General features: G+C 47.3%; 1 protein-coding gene across 1 annotated transcript; it reads right to left on the reverse strand.

Annotated features, from left to right (window-relative positions):
• Positions 1 to 13,084: 13,084 nt before the first annotated feature.
• Positions 13,085 to 14,002, reverse strand: LOC135391544 (uncharacterized). The gene has a single exon (XM_064621841.1). The coding sequence runs from the start codon at positions 14,000 to 14,002 to the stop codon at positions 13,085 to 13,087; it is 918 nt and encodes a 305-aa protein (XP_064477911.1).
• Between the last annotated feature and the right edge of the window lie 5,040 nt (positions 14,003 to 19,042).

Consider the following 19,042-nt stretch of genomic DNA (forward strand, 5'->3'; position numbering starts at 1 on the left):
GTACGCACAAAAACGGCACGGGCATGGAATCTTATCAAATTCCTTTAGTAACAACACGTGTCGCATGGCGCAGTGAGGACATAAAGGGGGTATGAAAGAGAGAGGAAAAAAAAAACGCAGAGGGAAACAGTCCATAATGACGCATTGTCCCGCGAAACGACAAAAAAAAAAAAAAGCGGGGCATACCTCTCACCGCCCGCGTCCGGTCCACAGCGCCTCGCACACGAATCGCATGACATGCTCAATAAAAGGGAAGGCACACGCCAAAGAACGCCCTACTATCACCCAAACACGGGCGCAACGATTCCGCGGACGTCTTATCAAGATCATTCTAACAACGCGTGTTGTTTATTAAAAGCAAAAACAAGCCATCATAAAACGATCATTAAAAGCAAAAACAAACAAACAGACAAACGCGAGCATCGCTCAGACGCAGTACTTATCGCCGACCATTTTCGTGGTCCCAAGGAACGCGCGTCCCTAGATTCACAGATCGAGCAGCGCAATCTATGGAACACGGGCCAACTCAGGGCCATGGTGAATGAAACGACCCAGTGGACGTAGCATCGCGAAAAGCACGTCTCCGTCTACGTTCGAACCTCTGCCCCCAGATGGCAATGAAAGTCGACTCCGCCCACGCGTCCTCCCATTGGCGCGCTCCGGGTGGGCGGGGCGCGCGAGGGAGAGGGAAAATCCTAGGCCAGATCTCTAGAGAATAGTCGAATAAATTACTGAATTTTGAAGGTCGTTTTGTTGAATGTGCCGCAGAGCCAGGAGAATCGCGTAAAGCTCTGCGGTGAAAACTGTGGCGTTCGTGTTCAGGCGTGCCGTCATAATAGAATCACCTTCAAGGGCAACGGCCGCCACACCATTGCTTACTTTGGTCCCATCAGTGTAGATTGCATGGTGGTTCCCGAAGTTACGGTGAATCTCCAGGAATTCCTGGAGAATGACAGTGTGTGCAGTGGATTGTTTGTGAAACTGTGTCATTTTTAAATTGGATTGTATGAGATGTCTCTGCCAAGGCGCAGCATCGAGGACTGCTTGCTGCAGGGGAACGCCAAAGGGACTGAATCCCAGACGGGAACTCGCCGCCTGCACGCGAAGCGGAAACGAGGGTACAACAGAGGGCTTTGCAAGGAAGAGTCGCTCCAGAGCGGAGTTCACACTACAGTGTACAACTGGGTCATCGCACTGGCATCTGTACTTTAGCGCAGCCTTCACATGTTCAAATTGCCTCCGTCTCTCGAGCGACCATGTTAAGTTATAACCTCTGTTTATTATCCTACTGGCCAAAGAACCTGCTCTATGGACTAAAAGGTTCTTAGCCCGCTGCAGACTACTCAGAGCATGCAGAGAGCTAAGAGAGTCTGTGTAAATTACTCCAGATTTAACATGCGTTTGCAATATGAAATTAAGCGCCAAGATGAGTGCATATACTTCAGCAGTAAAAATGGATGCTGCTGGATTTAAACGGTGTGACCGCGTCACCGCTGCAGATACCATGGCGCAGGAAACGCTGTCAGCAGTCCGTGACCCATCTGTGTATATTTCAGTGTGGTCACCAAAGGAATGTTTTACTTCGAAGAACTCTTGCTGAAGGGCTAGGGACGACGTATCCTTTTTATTGTACTTAGTTAAGGAGTAGTTGAACTGTGGCTGTGATTGCCAAGGAGCACATTCGTCACCCTGTTCTAGGATCCAGGAGTCCTGATAGAAAAAGTTATAAAACTCTTGATACTGCAAGGCTTGCATGCTAAAAGGCCGTACCACTGATGGTCTGTTTACAAATAGTCGCTGAAGCCGTGTGCCTTGGACACAAAGCATGGCGGGATTCTGACAATGGCTTTTGACTTTAAGACTATAAAGAATAGTAAGGTAAGACCGTCGTCTGTCCAGAGACCACTCATTAGACTCGACGTACAAACTTTCCACTGGTGAGGTGCGGAAAGCTCCAAGTGCTAACCGGAGGCCCTGATGGTGTACTGGGTCAATTAACCTGAGGACTGATGTACGAGCAGAACTGTAAACAATACAACCATAGTCCATCTTCGACCGAATTACTGATGCATATATTTTGTGGAGGGTTGTTCTGTCTGCTCCCCAAGACTTGTGAGCGATAACTTTCATGAGACTTAAAGACTTTATGCATTTTGCTTTTAGTTGCTTGATGTGCGGCAAAAACGTAAGCTTTCTATCAAATACCACTCCCAGAAATTTGTGTTCTTCTCGGACAGCAATGTTCTCACCATTCATGTAAAGTGTAGGGTTCGGAAATAGTCCCTTTTTTCTCGTGAACAGAACACTGATAGTCTTTTCTGAGGAGAACTTGAATCCGTTCTGGTCTGCCCATTTAACCAGTCTGTTTATCGCCAGTTGTAGTTGCCTCTCACAAGTTGCCAAATTTGCAGAGGAGTATGAAATTTGAATGTCATCAACGTACAACGAATACGATATAGACGGAGGAATTGCAGTGGCTATGGAGTTCATTTTCACAATGAATAATGTCACACTGAGCACGGAGCCCTGAGGAACTCCATTCTCCTGAAGAAATGGTTGTGATAGAGTGCTGCCCAGTTGGACCCTGAAAGTTCGATCTTGGAGAAAGTTAATGATACAGCGTAAAAGCCGGCCTCGTATCCCTAAAAGGTATAGATCCTGGATGATCCCATACCTCCAAGCGGTATCATATGCCTTTTCTAAATCGAAGAATACAGAGGCACAGTGACTCCGCCTGACAAACGCTTCTCGGATTGTGGTCTCCAAACGAACAAGATGGTCTGTCGTTGAACGTGCAGCTCGGAATCCACATTGGTACTTATCAAGACAGTTATTGCATTCAAGATAATACACTAGTCGGTTGTTCACCATTCTTTCGAATGTTTTTCCCAAACAGCTGGTGAGGGCAATGGGCCTGTAGCTGGTGGGATTTGACGCTTCTTTGCCAGGTTTGAGAAGTGGAATTACAGTTGCTACCTTCCATGCTGTTGGCATCTGCCCCTTATCCCAGACTTTGTTGAAGAAGTTTAGAAGACACCCTTTGGATTCCTCTGATAAGTGGGTGATCATGGAATAGGTGACCCTGTCTGGACCAGGAGCACTGAACTTCACTGAGGACATTGCTCGCTGGAGCTCTACCATAGTGAACGGCTGGTTGTATGGATAATTTTCACCACCCACAGTTGAAATAACTTGCTTTTCTGCACGGTTCTTTACAGACAGGAACGTTTTGCTGTAATGTGCAGAACTGGAAACATTTTGGAAATGTTCACCTAGGAGGTCCGCCTGTTCGTCTAAACTCTGACATGGAACACCATTGACTTGAAGGAGGGGAATGGAAAAACTCTGGTAGTCTCCTTTAATTTTCCGAAGCCTATCCCATACTTTCTTTGATGGGGTTCCATGTGTTAAAGAAGAAACAAAGTTGTGCCAAGAAGACCTTTTTGCTTGCTTTCGTGTCCACCTTGCTTTGGCACGTGCTTTTTTGAAGGCAAGAAGATTCTGTGATGTGGGGTATCTACGAAAGGTACCCCAGGCACGATTCTGTTCCTTTCTAGTCTTTGCGCAATCGTCAGTCCACCAAGGTTTTGGACGCTTGGGGAGCCGACCCAATGTCTGTGGAATAGATTGTTTGGCGGCATCTATGATTGTGCTTGTAACTAAAGTGTTTGCTCTTCGACTGACATGTGTTGGAAAGAAGAGGACTGGAGTTTGACTTCCCTTTGGAATAAGCTCCAGTCAGCCTGAGCTAGTTTCCACCGGGGTGGTCGTGTTGTGAGTGTATTTGTAGCACCACACAATTTCACGATAACAGGAAAGTGGTCACTCCCTCGTGGATTTTGTTCAACTGCCCAGTCTAAACTGCTAAACAGCGAGGGACTGCACAGCGAGATATCTAGAGAAGAAAAGCTTTGTGTCGCTGCATTAACGTAAGTAGCTTGTCCAGTGTTGAGCAAGCAAATTGACCTTGACATCAAAACGCTTTCCAGCATTTTCCCTCTGACGTCTAACCTTCTGCTGCCCCACAGGGGGCTGTGAGCATTCAGGTCCCCAAGAATAAGGAAAGGTTGAGGCAGCTGGTCACAAAGATGCTCAAAGTCCCTTTGGTGGATTACTACTGAAGGGGGCAGGTACAATGAACACACTGTAATGACCCTGTCGAGGCATATTTGTGCAGCTACAGCCTCAAGGTCTGTAACAAGTGGAACAGAATTGGAAGGAATGGACTGCGGAGTAATCAGAGCCACACCCCCAGATGAACGTGAGGTGTCCGTACGATCCTTTCGAAAAACATTATATCTTCGAAATGGGTTTATACTCTGTTTGTTCAGGTATGTCTCTTGCAAACAGAAACAGACAGCTTTGTACTTTTCAAGAAGGTCATGTATGTCATCTATGTTGGTGAAGAGGCCTCGACAGTTCCATTGCAGAAGGACCTGTCCCATGAAAAGGATTGTGGTTAAGAAAAACAAAGAGACTTTGACCATTATGTGCATTTAAGGAGGCAGCACCCTTGGTGGGGGCTGTTTTTGCTGGTCCGTGGGTCTGTTGCCTCTGCCTCTACCACTCGATCTCTCGCGTTTCTCTTTTGATTGTGAGAAAGTGCCTGGGAGACTCGAAGACGACTTTTGTGAAGCACGGTTTTCGTCGTCGAACTCCATGTTAACAACAGGTACCTGGGATGGATCTTTGAGCAATCCATCCCAGACGGATGCCGTGCAAGCAACCTCAGCTGAGGCCGCTGCAGGCATAGAAGAAGTAATGAGACCAGAAGGGGAAGGAGACACTTCCGTATCTCCCTCCCTCTGAGGGGGAGTGTGGGGTGGAGGCCCAGCAGTTTGGGTCTCCACAGACCTCCTCTGTGGTGCCACTCCCCTGCGCACCACTTCGGAGAAAGTGCCCTTTTTCCCGAACTCTGCTTGCGCCTTTGCATCTTTGTAAGATATATTTTGTTCTGCCTTGATTCTAAGGATTTCTTTTTCATCTTTCCATCGGGGGCATGACCTGGAGTAGACAGGATGGTCACCTTTACAATTTGCACATCGCGCTTCATTTCGGCAGGATTCTGCTGTGTGGTCTCTACCAGAGCATTTGGGACATGTTTCCTGTCCACGGCAGACCTGAGACCCATGCCCGAAGCGCTGACACTTGAAACAACGCCGCGGATTAGGGACATAGGGTTGCACGTGACAGTTGAGGTAACCAGCCTTGATGGTTGCAGGAATCTTGTGCAGTTGAAAGGATAGAACAATGTGCTTCGTTGCAATTTCTTTACCGTCCCGACGCATCACTATTCGCTTTGCTGCCACGACACCCTCTTCCAGCAGGCCTTCCTCAATCTCGGAATCGGTGCACTCGAGAAGCTCACTTTCGGAGATCACGCCTCTAACAATATTGAGGTTTCTGTGTTTTGCGATAGACACCGATATGTCCCCAATTTTCTTGACCGCTTGGAGGGCCAAGCTTTGCTCCCTGGTTTGAACCTCGACTTGAAGGTCCCCAGATGACAGTTTCTTTGCATTGTAGGTCCTTCCGATTAATTTCTCTATTTCTCTGGCAATGACAAAAGGTGATATCTTAGGCTTTGTCTCATCTTCAGCATGGAGTACCAGAAATTTTGGAAACCATGGTTCTGGAGACAGGCTGAATGAGCTTACTGGTGCTTCGGTGCAGCGCCGCTTATGGCGCTGATCATGTTTTTTTGAACGTGAAGTATCCATACAAAAAAAACATGTGGTTCGGTGCAGCAGGTGTGTCGCCCACCATCGAGCCCAACCAGGGAACGTGTACCACACGCTAACACTTGCCTCTGCACTATACCCAAGCGCAGCTTCTGGAGAGTGAAACACTGCCCAAGGTTGACCCTTGCCGCCAAAGAAGGTGAAAAGAGGAAAAGGAGAGAAAGAAGGAGACCAAGGAAGAGAAAGTGATGAAAAGGGAGATGGCGACTAGCTGAATAGTCCTGGCCGGACCTTCCAGGAGCACCCGTCTATGGGAAGCAGGGGCCAAAGCGGTGTGTTGCTTTCCCGGAGGGGCCCCGAAGGGTCCAAAACAACCTCCGGGTCTACTCAACCGCCAGGATCCCCCTTTCCCCAGACACGGGAAAGCCACGCACAGCTATACGTGGGGGTCTCCCTCCTGCGGCAACCCAACCGTGAGTGCAGGAGGGGGCTACTGCGGCTGCTGCCGGGCGATGGGGGCGCCAAGTTCCCGACGCCGGGAGGTACATATAAAGAGGAAACTGTTAAGACTCTATGAAGACACATTTGAACAGCAACTGCTTCGAGACCTGTTTTCAGTGGAAGGTGCTTCGTAGGAACATAATTTCGTGTGAGGATTGCAACACCTCCAGATGTACGTGTTGCATCTAGACGATCTTTTCGGAACAGGTTCCACCGCCTGAGAGTGTGTGTCTGTTGGTGATTCAGGCAAGTTTCTTGTAACGCAACACAAAATGCATCATACCTGTCCGAAAGATCATTGATGTCATCGAGATTCGTGAAAAGCCCTAGACAATTCCACTGTACGATAGCCATAATGAAGAACATCAGAGAGATGTATACAAGACGTGTCTGTATTATGGAGAGGAGTGTATACTGTTCAAGCAAAGTTTCATTATTTTTTCTTTGAGGGCATTATGGGCTGTCTCGGAGTTTTCTTCCGAGCAGCCGCGAGTTCCGTAGGCGATATATCGGGGAGTGAGCCACTCCCCGAAATACTGCTCTTAGGTTTCTTTTGAGATTGCGAGCTCGCGCTCGCAAAAGAGCCTTGCGAGCTCGTGTGGTCATCGCATTCCATGGAGCTGGCCTCCACAGGTTGCGATGACGAAGGTGGCGTCTGTGAAAATGACGCCACGGAAGAGGATTGCAAAACTGTGGTTACTGTTAGAGGAGGTGGTGTTTGAGAAAGAGGTGCACACGTTTCTTCACTTTGTATGGTATTCTCTGTCTGGGTTGCGCATGACATCATCCTTGGTTTTTCCTTAACAACAGCTGAAAAGGATTTCTGGAACTGGAAAGGAGATGCCTTCTTCCTGGCTTCTGGATAACTTAGTTTCTGTGTGACTTTGATGTGCATCACCTCTTTCTCAAACTTCCGCTTTGGGCAAGATCTAGAATACGAAGGTGGTCACCTGCACAGTTGACGCAGTGATCCGGCCCTCTGCACTCCTTGGAGTTGTGGTCCTGTTTGCTGCAGCGAGCACAGCATGCAGATCCTCTGCAAGTATCGGAAGGATGACCAAAGGGGTTACACTTGAAGCATCTGAGTGGATTAGGGATATATGGCCGCACCTCTGCGGTCAGATACCCTACCTTCAGCCTTTCTGGTAAAGTCGGACAGTCAAACGTGAGGATTGTGTTGCGCGTCGTTATATACTCGTTTTTCTGGATTTTTATTTTCCTGACATCAATCACTTTTTGGCTTTTTAGATTTTCCAGTATCTCTTCTGATGGAACCTCAATGAGTTCCGCTAGTGACACGACACCACGGCAGGTATTAAGGGTCCTATGCAAGGTTGCTGATATTTTGATCCCGTGCATCTCCTGTGTGTTCAGTATACGCTCCCAGTCGGCTTCAGAAGTGTATTGCAGTACTAGGTCACCTGATCTAAGGCGCTTGATGGCTTTCACGTTCTTTGACAGAGATGCCACCGCCTTTTCGATGAAGAACGGTGACATTTTCCCGAGTGGAGTGTTTTTTTTTCAGTCTATGTGTTCACACTGCTTACAACAATGTATTTAGTTTGAAAGGCGTCAAACGCCTGTTTGAAAACTTCGGTCCGCGGGCGCTTTCCGCCCGCGATCGAGGAAGGAATAGAATTTTTACCCATATAAGGTTTAAGTAAACGAATGTTCCAGATGGTCATCCACACTTCACATTCATACATGTGGGAAGGTCCCGGAGTTTTAAAGAAAACCCATCGGCCGGGGCTTGACCAAGACCCCGACCGCCACCGTTCAAGGTGTAGAGGAGGTGGTGTCCCTCTACATGAGTCCTGACCGGCGATGATGGAATGTCCCAGCGGGCAGATGGTCGTGGCCTCACGCTAGGACGGTGCCGGTAGAACTGCCGTGCCAGCGCCGTAGCGCGTGGCAGCAGAGGAGCGTCGTCGTCGTCTTCCATGGGCTGCTACATCACTCCCCCCCTCAGACGCAGAGCGGTGCATGCGGTTGAGGTCCGCGTCGATACCATGAAGAGGAGAATGAGGACGACTCGTGGATGGTGGACGATTGGAGATACGGCTTGCGATTGTGGCTGTTGATGCAGCAGCAGCGGGATGGCGGGAACAAGAGCGCTGCGATCCGGGCGGGTTCCAGAGATGAGGTGTGAGTGCTGTGTGGTTGCCGATTGCGTGCAGTGCCTGCTGATTCCGTTGAATGCGTTGAGTTGCTGAGCGTTGATTGTTGCTGAGTGAATGCGTTGAGTTGCGTTGCTGAGAGCTGATTGTTGTTGGGTGAGTGGGATGCTGAGTGTGCGACAGTACCGCGACCGGTACGTAAGCGTGGACGCTGTTTGTCGCCAGAGAAGTGCCGGGGAGGACCATCGTGAAGCAGGTGGAGGCCAGAAACTCAGCTTACTGTGGTCTCCCTGCGGGTCCCCGGTGGAAGAGTGGTCCCGGTGCGCCTTGCCTGCTAGAGGATGGTTCGCTGCTGGTTTGCCGACGAAAAATTTAGGATGTTGAGTGGCCGAATTACGCCGAACATGATGTTCGTTGTTCGGGTCACCAAATGTAGAGGAGGTGGTGTCCCTCTACATGAGTCCTGACCGGCGATGATGGAATGTCCCAGCGGGCAGATGGTCGTGGCCTCACGCTAGGACGGTGCCGGTAGAACTGCCGTGCCAGCGCCGTAGCGCGTGGCAGCAGAGGAGCGTCGTCTTCGTCTTCCACGGGCTGCTACAAAGGTTTCTACCCTTCACGTTAAATCTCCTCGGCACGGTACGGTTAACACCTTGGGACTGGGGTCATTGGTGGCGCCACTCGCCAAACATCAGCGTACGCTGATGCCCCCTGCGGGGCTGAAGCATTTCATATCTGCCCGCCTAAAACATGGAGGGGGTGCAATCTCTACTCCTACCTGTACGCCCCTAGTTAAGTCTGTGCCGTCTACCAGTGAACATATTATTATTCAGGTTTTTATGGCGCACGGACAACTAAGGTCATAGCGCGCAAAAGATATGGTGAAAAGGCAATGGGGATGGTTGGTGACTATGTAAAAGCAGCAAGATTAAACTATAACCATAGTTTTAGAAAGGTTTAGACAGTAAAACAAGATACATGAGCAGAGCTGGGTAAAACTATATTGTATTTAAATAGCCAATATCTTTAAAATAGTTAAAAACTCTCATGAAGGGTAAAAGAGGCTCATCACCCAACAACAAGGCTGGGTGAAGTGGCAACTGATATCTGTAAAGCTCTTTAAAGTGTTAGTGACAATGAGGTTCATGTGCAGGACACGTGATTAGGATGTGCAGCACAGACAGCTGCTCCCCACACTGCGTACATTCCGGTGGTTCCTCCCAGCGCAGTAAAAAAACATGTGTGAGGTGTGTGTGACCAATGCGTAAACGACTAAAAACTACTGAATGGAGACGATTTTTAAATCTCGGTATGCTTCCCAAAATTGTGTTTTTTGACAGCCAAAGCTTGTTGTTTTCTCATGTAGCCCACTCTCGTTGCCATTTCACATTATTTTCCTCCTCAGGACTGACCTAAGGTCTTGAAACGGACACTCCAAAAGGCTCACTTCAGAAGAGAGTGCAGCTGCAGCTGCTGCATCTGCGAGTTCAATGCCGGGTATCCCAACGTGGCTGGGCACCCATCAAAAACCTAAACAGAGACCTTTTTTGATTACCTTGGTCGCAAGATATCGGGCCCTTAATACAAGGTGATTTTTCTGTTTCTGTATCGTACAGATGGCTTTAAGAGAACTCAGTGAATCGCTGTAGATGATCGAAGACTTGATCTCACGGCCTAAGATGAAGCTAAGCGCCATGATTATTGCATATAGCTCTGCAGTAAAAACTGGTGCAGAGCTTGGAAGCCGCTGTGACTTCGTGCAAGATTCAGTAACCATTGCACAAGAAACGGATGTGTGTGTCTTTGACCCATCGGTATAAAAAGCAGTGTGATCTCCAAAGCTCTCGGCTACATAACTGAATTCTTGTTGGAGCACACATGGTGGAGTGCCATGTTTGTTATATTTAGCTAAAGAGTAATTGCATTCTGGAAGTACGTCCCACGGCGGGGCTCCCACACACGCTTGCAAAATTGGGGTGTCATACTCAATGAACTCATACGTTTCGATTCCCTGTAGCACACGCATACTAAAAGGAGGTATAACTGTGGGTTTGCTGAGAAAGAACTGTAGACACCGTGTCTCCCTCACAGACTGGAGTGTAGGATGTTCCGGATAGCCTTTCACTCTAAGCGCATATGATGCTGAGAGGTAGAACCTACGTCTCTCCAACGACCACTCCTTGGATTCGACATATATACTCTCAACTGGTGATGTACGAAAGGCACCAGTTATTAAACGCAACCCCTGGTGGCGAACTGGGTTCAAAATCTTGAGAGCAGATTCGCGGGCAGATCCATAGACAATGCACCCATAGTCCAATCTTGACCTCACTGTCAAAATGTAAATTCTATGCAACGTGTCACGATCTGCGCCCCAGGATCTGTGTGACAGCACCTTTAAGAGGCTTAGGGACTTGATGCATTTAGTTTTAAGGCTCTTAATGTGCGGGAGGAAAGTAAGTTTGCTATCAAACGTGACCCCAAGAAATTTGTGCTCACTCTTAACAGCGAGGTCCTGCCCATTCAGCTTAAGAGTAGGTGAAGGAAGCATTCCTCTGACCCTAGAGAAGTGAACACAGACAGTTTTCTCGTGCGAGAACTTAAACCCATTTTCGAGGGACCATGTGGTAAGCTTGTTTAGAGCTAGCTGCATCTGACGCTCGCATATTGCTAGATTTGTAGAAGAATATGATATTTGAATGTCATCTACGTATAAGGAGCATGACATGGAACGAGGGATTACATTGGCTACTGAATTGATTTTCACAAGGAAGATAGTAACACTCAGGACAGATCCCTGTGGCACTCCATTCTCTTGAACCAGAACACGAGGTAGCGTCGTTCCAAGTCGTACTTGGAATGTCCTGTTTTGTAGGAAGTTCATGACGCACCTGAGTATGCGCCCCCTGATCCCAAAAGAGTACAGATCTTGTAGGATACCATACCGCCAAGCGGTATCGTATGCCTTCTCAAGGTCAAAGAAAACAGAGAGGCAGTGTTGTCTTCGGACGAAAGCTTCACGTATCATTGTTTCTACTCGAACCAGGTGGTCCGTTGTGGACCGCCCGGCACGAAAACCACACTGAAGTTCAGAGAGACATTTGTTTTCCTCTAGAAAATGGACGAGCCGACCATTGACCATACGCTCAAATGTTTTGCCGATGCAGCTTGTGAGAGCGATAGGTCGATAGCTAGTTGGATTTGAAGCGTCTTTTCCAGGTTTTAACAGTGGAACAACGGTGGCAGTTTTCCATGCAGATGGTAATGTGCTGTCTGCCCAGATTCGGTTGAAGAAACGAAGCAAGCATTCTTTCGATGTTTCGGACAAGTGCTGAAGCATGGAATATGTCACTCGGTCTGGACCAGGTGAGGTAGCCTTTGCTGAAGATAATGACCTCTGCAGCTCTATCATAGTAAACGGCTGATTATATCCATGGTCGTCCCCGCCACTCATTCGAATTGTCTTCTTTTCTGCAGTGTCTTTGATCTTAAGAAAGTTTTTACTATAATGAGATGAGTCAGAAATTCTTTGGAAATGCTCCCCAAGCGCATTCGCCTGCTCTTCTAGGCTTTCACATACCTGGCCGTTAACTTCTAAAAGAGGGACGGAATGGCTGATGTGTTCTCCTCTGATTTTGCGAAGTCTGTCCCATACCACTTTGGGTGGGGTGTTACAAGACAGAGACGATACAAAGGCGTGCCAAGAGGACCGCTTAGCTTGTTTGCGTGTCCACCTGGCCTTTGCTCTTGCCTTTTTAAAAAGTAGGAGATTTTGTGATGTGGGGTACCTCCGAAATGTGCCCCATGCCCGATTTTGCAGTTTGCGAGTTTCCTCGCATTCACTGTTCCACCAGGGTTTAGGTCGCTTTGGGAGACGACCAGAAGCCTGGGGAATGAATTGCGTTGCTGCATCGAGGATGATGTTACTAATAAGATTGCTAGCTTCCTCGATCGTCACCGTATCAATAGGAATCAGAGAGAGGTCACATTTTTCAGAAAACTGATTCCAGTCGGCTATTTCAAATTTCCACCTGGGAGGGCGTGTCGTCAGAGTGTCGACTAGAGTAAGGTATTTTAACACCACTGGGAAGTGGTCACTTCCAAGTGGGTTTTGTTTTACAGTCCATTCTATCTCCTGAAACAAGGATGGACTGCAAAAAGACAGGTCTAAGGCTGAGAGAGTCTGACTTGAAGAATGTATGTATGTAGGTGCCCCTGTGTTTAAAAGACAGATGGATGTTGATAATAAAAATTTCTCTAACATTTTCCCTCGAGTGTCAGTTCTTGTACTGCCCCAAAGTGGATTATGAGCATTAAAGTCACCTAGAACTATAAAAGGGCTTGGAAGTTGGCTGCATAAATCTTCTAATTCTTTCTGTGTAATAGTGTCTGATGGCGGCAAGTATACCGAGCAGATGGTGACGATCCTGTCTAAACACACCTGCACAGCTACAGCTTCCATGTTTGTAACTAGGTGAATTGCTTTTGTTGGGAGAGATCGTCGTGTGATGATCGCTACACCACCCGATGCTCGGGTGGCGTCACTTCGATCTCTTCGAAATATGTTGTGTCTACGCAGTGGATTTTGTGTTTGGTCGTTCAAATATGTTTCCTGAAGACAAAAACATGTAGCATTATACGTCTCGAAGAGATCGTTCACATCATCTAAGTTAGAAAGGAACCCACGACAATTCCATTGGAGGATCGTGTGCTGCATAATAGTTGCAGTACTAAGAAGTAGTAGTAAGTGTGTTAGAAAGTTTTGCCGGCTTTGAAAAGCTTTCATTACCTATTTTTTGTTGGAGGTGTGACCCGCGGCCTTGTGGGTTTCTTCCGCGCAGCCGCAAGCTCCTTGTCAGATATGTCAGGGAGTGACCCACTCCCCGACAGACTAGCTCTATTCTTTTGGAGTACTTGGGAGCTCGTGCTCGCGAAGGAGCGCTCAGCGCTCGTCTCGTCCTCGCAGTCCATGGATGTGGTCTCCGTGGACTGTGAGGACAGAAGTGGCGTCGGTGTTAGGGACGCCACTGGAGTTTCGGGGACTGGAGGTGGACGTGCACCTCCTTGGACTTCATTTGTGGTTGTCTCTGTCAGTAGTGATTGCTCGGTCTGTGTGAACTGTGTTACTAGTTTTACTTTCTGTTTTACGGCTGTGGCAAAGGATTTTTCGAAAAAGATGGGAGCTACTTTTTTTCTGGCTTCTGGGTAACTGATGTTCTGTGTAACCTTGACGTGCAGGACTTCTTTTTCATATTTCCACTTTGCACAGGACCTCGAGTAGGATGGGTGGTTGGAAGAACAGTTGACACAGCAGTCTGGCCCTTTGCATTCTTTAGTCTCATGGTCAGACTTTCCACATCGTGCACAACAGGCGGAGCCACGGCACCCGTCTGCAGCATGTCCAAACCTGTTGCACCGAAAACAGCGCAACGGGTTCGGAATGTAAGGTCGGACATCTGCTGACAGGTAGCCTACTTTTAGTGTTGTTGGAAGTGTGGGCCTGTCAAACGTCAGTACTATATTTCGTGTGGTGATGTACTCCCCATTTTTACGGATTTTGATTTTGCGTACATCAATGACATCCTGGTCCTTTAAGTTTTCTAGGATTTCTTCCACAGGCACGTCAATCAGTTCTGATACTGCGATGACGCCCCTGCAAGTGTTCAGTGTTTTGTGCAAGGAAGCTGAAATATTTTTACCCATCATCTCATGTGTGTTTAGAATGCGTTCACAGTCTATTTCATTGCAGCATTTTACGAGAAGGTCGCCAGATCTGATGCGTTTGATTTCAGTAATGTACTTAGACAGTGATGCCACCGCTTTCTCAATGAAAAAGGGTGACATCTTTCCCAGTGGTGTGCTTTTCTCTTTCTCTGTATCTGAAGAAGAAAGTACGATGTATTTTGAAGTGAACTGTTTTGTTACAGTCCTTACGGCTTCGGTCCGTGGACGCTTTGCGGCCACGATCTCATTAGAAGAAGAATTTTTACCCATGTAGGTTTGATCAATGAGTATTCCAAAAGGGTCACCCGTATTTCATACTCATACATACGGGAAGGTCCCGGAGTTTGACAACCCATCAGCCGGGGCTTGACCAAGTCCCCGACTGCCACCGTTCAAGGTTTCTACCCTTCACCTTAAATCCCCTCGGCACGGTACGGTTAACACCTTAGGACTGGGGGCTGGGGTCCGTGGTGGCGCCACTCACCAAACACCAGCCGAAGCCGGTGCCCCCTGCGGGGACAGAATTTCGTGAAGGCGGTTACTGAAAGCATGTGTGGGCTTGCCTATGTCATGTTTGATTAGATGAAGTTTATTAGTGTTCTGTGTGTTCCATTGTTTTTGCCATTTCTCATTAATCGTCTTTCGTATGACTGAACGCAACCCCGCAGGGGGCATCAGCTTCGGCCGATGTTTGGTGAGTGGCGACACCACGTACCCCAGCCCCCAGTCCCAAGGTGTTATCCGTACCGTGCTGATGGGATGAGAGGCGAAGGGATAGAAGCCATGAACGGTGGCGGTCGGGGTCTTGGTCAAGCCCCGGCCGATGGGTGTAATAACCCCGGGACCTTCCCACATGTAGACTCAAGGGCATGAAATGTGGGTGACCGTTAGGAATGTCCTTGGTTATCAACAGTGCATGGGAAAAAAATCTTCAAACTTCTCTACGATCGGGGGTGGTAAACGCCCTCGGACCGATGGAACACTATTAGAAGAACCCTGCAAAGGATTCTCCCCTAAGTACATCGTCTTGTCCACTGCAGAGACAGAAACGGAAAAAAGCGTCCCACTTGGCAAATTATCTCCTTTTTTTATCGAAAAGGCAGTGGCTTCCTTGTCGGGCAACATTACAGAAATAAAGAAAATGCGGTCCGGAGACCTCCTCCTTAAGTGCACCTCCCAGGCTGACTGCGAGAAAATTCTGAGTACACATGACATGTTGGGAACAAAGATTGCAGCGTCATACCACAAGACCTTGAACACGTCCCGAGGCGTCATTGCTGTACCAGAACTTATCGATGTTCCGGAGGAGGAAATCCTTACCAACCTGAAGGAACACGGTGTTACAAATGTCAGGAAGCTGAAAATCAGAAAAAACAATGAATACATCATCACAAGGAATGTAGTACTGACCTTCGATAAGCCCACAATACCACAAACGCTTAAGGTGGGATACCTATCCGCAGAAGTGAGACCATACATCCCAAATCCGTTGCGCTGCTTTCGGTGCAACAGGTTCGGTCATGGTGCTGATGCGTGCAAAGGTCGCCCTGATGATGATTTGGGTTTTTTTGGCGCAAAAGCTACTAGGGCTATAATGCGCCAAACAACAAGGTAATGTGATGAACCCAGTTAAAAATTGAAATGCTCATATTAAAACAACTTGGCTAGTGGTGGCTTAAAAACACATGAAAGGGTAAGAAAAGAGCTCACTGTAAAATTCACAGTTTGTTAAGATATCCAATGTTTTTTAAAAATTTATGTACTGCTGTAAAAGGAACAATAGCCTCATCACCTAGCAAAAGAGCTGGATGAAGAGGTAAAGAGTAACGATAAAATTCAGTGAAGTGACGCTGACGATAACTTTCATGTAATGGGCATGTAATTAGAATGTGTTGGACCGAAAGGGGCTCTCTGCAGCGCACGCACTCAGGTGGGTCCTCCCCACGCAGCAAAAACCCGTGAGTCATGTATGTGTGTCCAACCCTTAACCTGCACCTTAAGACATCGTGTAGCCTGTTTTCAAGACTTTGTGAGCGATTTCCTGTTTGAGGCTTCACCAGGTGTAGCTTATTCTGCTCTTGTGTGCTCCAAAACCGCTGCCATTTTATGTTGATGGCATTCATCAAAAATAACCTGAGGTCTTGAACAGGGACATCAAAGACTGTTATGTCAGCTGAAAGTGCAGCTGCAGCTGCACGATCTGCATTTTCGTTACCCTGTATGCCCACGTGGCTTGGCACCCAGCAAAGGGTTAAACGATAGCCCCTGTTAGTTATTGTATTGGCTAGACGTCGTGCTCGCTGCACAAGAAAATTTTTTGTTTTTTGGACTGAACATATTGCCTGCAAAGAGCTGAGGGAATCTGTATAGATGACTGATGACACAATGCAATGTTGTAAAATGTAGTTGAGTGTTATGATGATCGCATAAACCTCTGCACTGAATATCGACATGATTTTGTGTAAACGGTGAGTTATTGTGACTGTCCCAGTTACCATGGCGCAAGATACACCAGCATTAGTCTTCGATCCGTCCGTGTAAAACGCCACGTGCGTTCCAAAGCTTTCTCTTAAACCCTCGAACTCCTGCTGCAGCACAGTCGTGGAAGTATCGCTTTTTCTGTACTTGGTCAGTGACGAGTTGGAATGTGGTGGTGGTTGCCATGGAGGCAGGCTCCCACTAGATTGCAAAAGCGGACTGTTGTAGTGGGTAAAATTATAAAATTCAGCTTCTCGTAAAACTCGCATGCTGAAAGGAGGAACGACTGAAGACTTGTTTAAGAACAGTTGCTCAAAAGGCGTCCTTGTAACGCATGAGAGCGCCACATGTTGTGGATAAGTGCGAACCTTTAGTGCGTACATGACACTAAGATAAGCTCGTCGCCTTCCTAGAGACCACTCGTTGCATTCGACGTATAGGCTTTGAACGGGTGACGTTCGGAATGCTCCGAGGACCAGTCGCAAGCCCTGATGATGTATAGGATCTAAGCACTTTAGGACAGATTGGCGTGCAGATCCATAAACTGCACATCCGTAGTCCAGCCTGGACCGAATTGTAGACATGTAGACCCTGTACAATGTTTCTCTGTCTGCCCCCCAGGACCTGTGAGACAGGACTTTCAAAAGGTTCAATGACTTCACGCACTTAGCCTTCAAGATTTTGATGTGGGGAAGAAAAGTAAGCTTTTTGTCAAAGACTAGACCTAGAAATTTACATTCTGTCCCCACAACAAGATCACTGCCGTTCATTTTAAGTGATGGCTCGGGAGACATTCCTCTAACTCTTGAAAATGGTACACATATGGTCTTGTCTGGGGAGAATTTAAAACCATTTTCACTGGACCATTTAGTTAGCCTGTTAATTGTGAGCTGCAGCTGTCTTTCGCACATGGCTAGGTTGCAGGAAGAATATGATATTTGGACATCATCAACATACAGCGAGTACTTGACTGAGGCGGGTATAACCTTAGCGATAGAATTCATTTTCAGAATAAATAGAGTAACGCTCAAAACAGAACCTTGAGGAACACCATTCTCCTGTACAAAAGGGCGCGAAAGGATTGTGCCGAGTTGGACCCTGAACGATCTTCCTTGAAGGAAGTCGGCGATGCAGTGGAACAGACGGCCACGTATTCCACATGAATGCAAATCAAGCAAGATTCCATATCGCCATGCGGTATCATAGGCCTTCTCGAGGTCGAAAAAGACAGACACACAATGTTGTTTTCGTACAAAGGCTTCACGTATAAAAGTTTCTAAACGAACAAGATGATCCGTAGTGGAACATCCCGTCCGAAATCCGCACTGATATTGGTCAATGCACTCATTTTCTTCAAGATAGTGTATGAGACGGTTATTTACCATTCGCTCAAAAGTCTTCCCGAGACAACTTGTGAGTGCTACAGGCCTATAGTTTGATGGATTTGATGCATCTTTTCCTGGTTTTAAAAGCGGGATAACGGTTGCAACCTTCCAGCGAGAAGGGATATGTCCCCTTTGCCATATAGTATTCAAGAAATCAAGAAGACTTTCCAGAGAAGTGTTTGACAAATGCTGTAGCATGGAGTAGGTTATTCGATCTGGTCCAGGCGCTGTGATTTTTGATGATGACATTGCCCTTAACAATTCTATCATTGTAAAAGGCTTATTGTAAGAATACTTCTCGTAAGCTCCACTAGGAAAATTCTGTTTCTCCTTCTGTTGTTTGATTTTTAAGAAGTCGCTACTATAATGCAAGGAGCTCGAAACCTTCTGAAAATGCTCACCAAGAGCATTGGCCTGTTCATCCATGTTCTGACACGTTGTGCCATTTATTTGTAATAATGGGACAGTAAAGTTGGCATATTCACCGTTGATTTTCCTGAGTCTGTCCCATACAGTTTTTGAGGGAGTCTTCGAACTTAAAGAGGATACAAAATTTCTCCACGATTCACGTTTAGCTTCTCTTCGTATCCGCCTTGCTTTAGCCCTGGCCTTTTTAAATAGAATTAAATTTGTTGTTGTAGGGTATCTTCGAAAGGTACCCCATGCACGGTTTTGTTCTTTACGAGCTGCCTCGCAATCACTCGTCCACCAAGGCTTTGGGCACTTGGGGAGACGACTGGATGTTTGCGGAATGGAATTAGTGGCTGCCCTTATGATTGTGTCTGTAATCATGTTGCTCATTTGTTCAACACCCATACCTTGAGTAGAAGACAGTGAAAGATTTGCTTCTCTCTGAAACATGCCCCAATCTGCCTCTGATAATTTCCAACGAGGTGGACGTGTTGCAAGGGCATTTGAAGGCAGGTGTAATTTTAAGGTAACTGGAAAGTGGTCACTTCCACGAGGATTTTCATCCACAAACCAGTCTAGCATTTGGAAAATGGATGGGCTACACAGAGAGAGATCTATTGCAGAGAACGTCTGTGTAGCAGCGTTCACATATGTTGGTGTACCAGTATTGAGTAGACACACTGGCCTTGAGAGTAATAGCCGTTCTAACATTTTGCCACGACTATCCGCCCTTGTGCTGCCCCAC

This window comes from Ornithodoros turicata, chromosome 1, assembly GCF_037126465.1.
Source record: "Ornithodoros turicata isolate Travis chromosome 1, ASM3712646v1, whole genome shotgun sequence".
NCBI classification, from domain to species: domain Eukaryota; kingdom Metazoa; phylum Arthropoda; class Arachnida; order Ixodida; family Argasidae; genus Ornithodoros; species Ornithodoros turicata.

Excerpts from the sequence above, each read along its gene's own strand:
- LOC135391544 (XM_064621841.1), bottom strand. The coding sequence starts at position 14,002 with ATGGGTAAAAATATTTCAGCTTCCTTGCACAAAACACTGAACACTTGC.